We start from the raw sequence: 3,835 nt of genomic DNA, 5'->3' as shown, positions 1-3,835 counted from the left end.
GGTTGTTGCGGCCACCACGTCGGAGGTAAAACCCTTGCCTAAAAAGTTATCCGGGCGGCTACTTCTAGCCCACGGTCATCCGAGACTCCATGCAACTAGTAAAAAACTGCGACAAATGCCAAAGGCACGTCAATATCCACCAAGCCGCCCCACACCAGCTCAGCATCATATCGGCAGAACGGCCATTCGGCACCTGGGGGATCGACCTTGTCGGACCTTTCCCCATGGCACCTGGCTAGCTCCGATATCTCATCGTCGCCATAGACTACTACACTAAGTGGATCGAGGCCTCGCCCCTGGCCTCTATCACGGCAACCCAATGTCGAAAATTCTTCTGGCAACAGATCATCACCCGATTCGGGATCCCTGAGATCGTCATCTCGGACAACGGAACCCAATTTGCCGACAAAAAATTCAGAGAATTCCTAAAAGGACTATGCATATCCCACCGTTTTAGCTCAGTTGAACACCCCCAAACGAACGGACAGGTGGAATCCGTAAACAAAATAATAGTCAAAGGACTCTAGAAATGGCTCGACGAAGTCAAAGGACTATGGGCGGACGAACTCGGATCGGTCTTATGGTCGTACCGCACGACCCCCCAGACAGCCACCGGGGAAACCCCTTCCGATTAACATACGGCACGGAGACTGTTATCCCAGTAGAGATCGGAGACCCCAGTCCATGGAGAACAATCGGGGGTAACGATGAAGAAGCAGAACGAGACCTCACAGACGAAGTAAGAAGCATAGCCCATCTCAGAGAGCTAGCCCTAAAACAGAGAATCAGCCTAAGATACAATCACGGAGTCATCCGGCGAGAATTCGCATCTGACGACCTAGTCCTACGACGAAATGACATCGGTCCCCCAACCCCAGGAGAGGGAAAACTCACCTCCAATTGGGAAGGACCATACAGAATCAAGGCTGCAATCGGAAAGGGAGCATACAAGCTCGAACGGCTTAACGGCAACGAAGTCCCGAGGACATGGAACGCCGCCAACTTACGACGATACTGCACTTAGACCGACCTCCCTAGGTTACCCCTTTTTTTATTATCATTATGTCTTTTCTTTACTTATCTTCCCCTTTCACAACCTTAAATTTCAGAAATCGCCCAAGTGACAATCCCGAGTACTCTTTCCCGCCATAGACGGAGGGTTTTAACGAGGCCCAACCATCAATAAAATTCCATTAAGCTATTTTCTCTTTTCCTTTTCAAAAGTGTCCCAAATACGGAGCAAAAACACAGCCACCACTGGGGGACCGATCACCCCCCAGGCCCGAAATATGGATATCCATGTAAAAACCGACCTCACGACGGTCCGATCACCCCAAACAGGGAACAAATAAAATAGCTTAAAATGGAATACAAAAAAGGCCCGAACGGCCCAAAAACCATTAAACGAAGTTTAAACTACGAGTTCACGGTTACATGGCCCACAGCTAACCAAATACCCAAAGCAAAAACTAAAGTTCAAAGCAAAATTCAAAATACAAAATATAAAGCTACTCAAGGTCGACAATTCGGCCATCGCGGACGGTCTTGAAAGCCCCCATCACAGACACGTCCACACCTGGAGCCAACACCAAGGCCTGAGCCTTCATTGTCTCCTCGGTAGCAGCGATCGCATCCTTAGCATCAGCCAACAACTCCGTCTTCTCCCTCTTCAGAGCTGCAACTTTAGCCTTCAAAACCTCCAGCTCGCTAAGAAACACGGCAGCTTGAGAACCCGCGTCGGAAGCCCGTTGCCGCTCCGCGCTCAGTTGGGAAAGAAGTGAAGTCTCTACCTCGGAAAGACGGAGGATCTCCGCTCCAGCCTCCTTGGAAGACTTTACTGCTTTCTTCCTCGCGACCTTGGTAGCCTCGAGCTGCTCCTTCAATTTAGCCACCTCAGCGTGCGAATGACGAAGTTTTTTGTCCAACAAACTAACCTAAGCCATCACGGGTTCGGCCTTCCGAACAACAATAGCAGATCGGAGGAGGGCACGATACACCGACTTAGCCTGGAACGAAACATCACAATCATCAAAAACGGCTCCGTCCCAAGCATCAAGTGCTGATCAATAAACCCAGAAGCATCAAAACGCCGATCCATTACACTGGGCACAGCACCCTCCTCCTCAAAAATCTCACTGCTAGGCTCCTTGGGCCTCTTCCTCTTTCGAGAAGCCTCGGCAGCCGAGACCACGACGACTTCAGGCGAGTTCACAGGACCAGGCGAAGCCCGAGCGTCGGCCCTCACCCCCGATGAAACCACCTAATGAGAAACAGCCTGAGAATCCACATCGGGATTAGAAACAGGGGTAGCAGGAGACGACGATCCCTCCTCCCGACCCATCGCCGCCTTCAACCGCGCCAAAGAAGTCAAACCACCAGCCATCTCAACTGAAAGAAGCCAAAGAAAAATCAAGTTACAAAATCGGGAAGAACAAAAGCAAAAAGCCGAAAAAGAGAGCCACACACCAATATACGTCCGACAAGCCTCGGGATCCCCCATGACATCTCGAGGATTTGATGGGTGCTCGACAAATAGATGCCACAGGACACTAGCAATGTCCTTATCCTCGGGAGACAGACCATCATAAGTGACCTTAGTCAAAACCAACGGGCCGGCACCGAAGTTCCAATATGTCGGGAACCGGCGCTCGCCCTCCGACGTCAACCAAAATGGACGATGCCCCTGGACAGGGCGCACTTTAAAATACTCCCTCTTGAAACCGTGAAAGGAATCCTCAAACAACCCAAAAATACGACGATGAGGCTGAGCACGGAAGGACATATACCCCTTCTTATGCTTCACTTCCTTAGTCGGAAGAGTGCATAAGAAAAGGAAGAGGAAAACAGGAACAGAAGCCGGAAGATCAAGATACCGGCACACCAATTCAAAAGACCGCACGGCAGCCCAACTATTCGGGTGAAGCTGAGACGGTGCCACGGAACACCGACTCAGCAAATCCTGAACAAACGGAGAAAAAGGAAACCGTACACCGAGCCGAGTGAACATCGACTCGTAAACCCACATCTAGTCCGGCACAGTGGGCGAATGGAGGTTCAAGTAACAAACACGCTCGTCGGCATCCGAGAGGACGAGCTCATACTGCCTTTCCTCATCACCACCACCACAAATCGCCCCCTGGTCACGGAGCCTCTGAAGATCATCCTCCGTCATCCGTGATGGAACGCCCCACACATCGCTAGTCACCCAAGTATAACGAGCGGGGACGCCCCTGGAAGGGGCAATTGGGGCACCCACACCCTCATTTCTCCGCTGATGCATACCTAAAATAGGGAGGAGCACCACCATCAGCCTACTAACCCTACGCAGAAGCAAGACAGAAACCTACCACCATTACCAACCCAACACGGTGGTGCACCGCCACTACTAACCCAACACGGCAGTGCTCAGCCCCTTCAAGACTCGAATACCACCTCCCAAAACACAAAACGCAGTACAAAAATTGAAAGAGAAAGAAAACAGACAGAACAATGCATGGCAAAAACAGAACAACAGATGCACCACAAAACAAAAAACAAGAAAAGCGAAGCATGCCAACCTGGTAATGCAGAAAATAAGCCTGGGAAAGCTTGAGAAGCAGAAGCAGCAGCAACACCAGAGAGCAGTACCACAGAAAGAAGAGGAGATTTTTTCCAGAAGAGAGAACGAAAAGAAAATGAAATGAACGAGGGAACTGAAATAAAAAGCCAAAACAGTTTCAAAAGGGGGGCAGAAAGACACAATTAACCCTAAGCAAAGTAAGGCACGTAGGGGCAAAAGAGGAAAACGTCCCCTCACATTAAATGCCTCCCTCGAAAAAAGAAACTAATAAAGCAT

At 50.1% G+C, this 3,835-nt stretch overlaps 1 protein-coding gene across 1 annotated transcript; it reads left to right on the top strand.

Moving 5' to 3' along the window:
• The first annotated feature begins 529 nt into the window (after nucleotides 1-529).
• LOC148579982 (uncharacterized) lies at nucleotides 530-1,024 on the top strand. The gene has a single exon (XM_088491477.1). It carries the CDS (start codon nucleotides 530-532, stop codon nucleotides 1,022-1,024), a length of 495 nt encoding a protein of 164 aa, XP_088347603.1.
• Nucleotides 1,025-3,835: the final 2,811 nt, after the last annotated feature.

The sequence above is a fragment of the Arachis ipaensis genome, chromosome B10 (assembly GCF_059453495.1).
Source record: "Arachis ipaensis isolate K30076 ecotype BB chromosome B10, ASM5945349v1, whole genome shotgun sequence".
NCBI classification, from domain to species: Eukaryota; Viridiplantae; Streptophyta; class Magnoliopsida; order Fabales; family Fabaceae; genus Arachis; species Arachis ipaensis.
This window is presented reverse-complemented; position numbering and strand designations above follow the sequence as displayed.

What these genes read in the sequence shown, in the direction of transcription:
- LOC148579982 (XM_088491477.1), top strand. Translation starts at nt 530, where the DNA reads ATGGCTCGACGAAGTCAAAGGACTATGGGCGGACGAACTCGGATCGGT.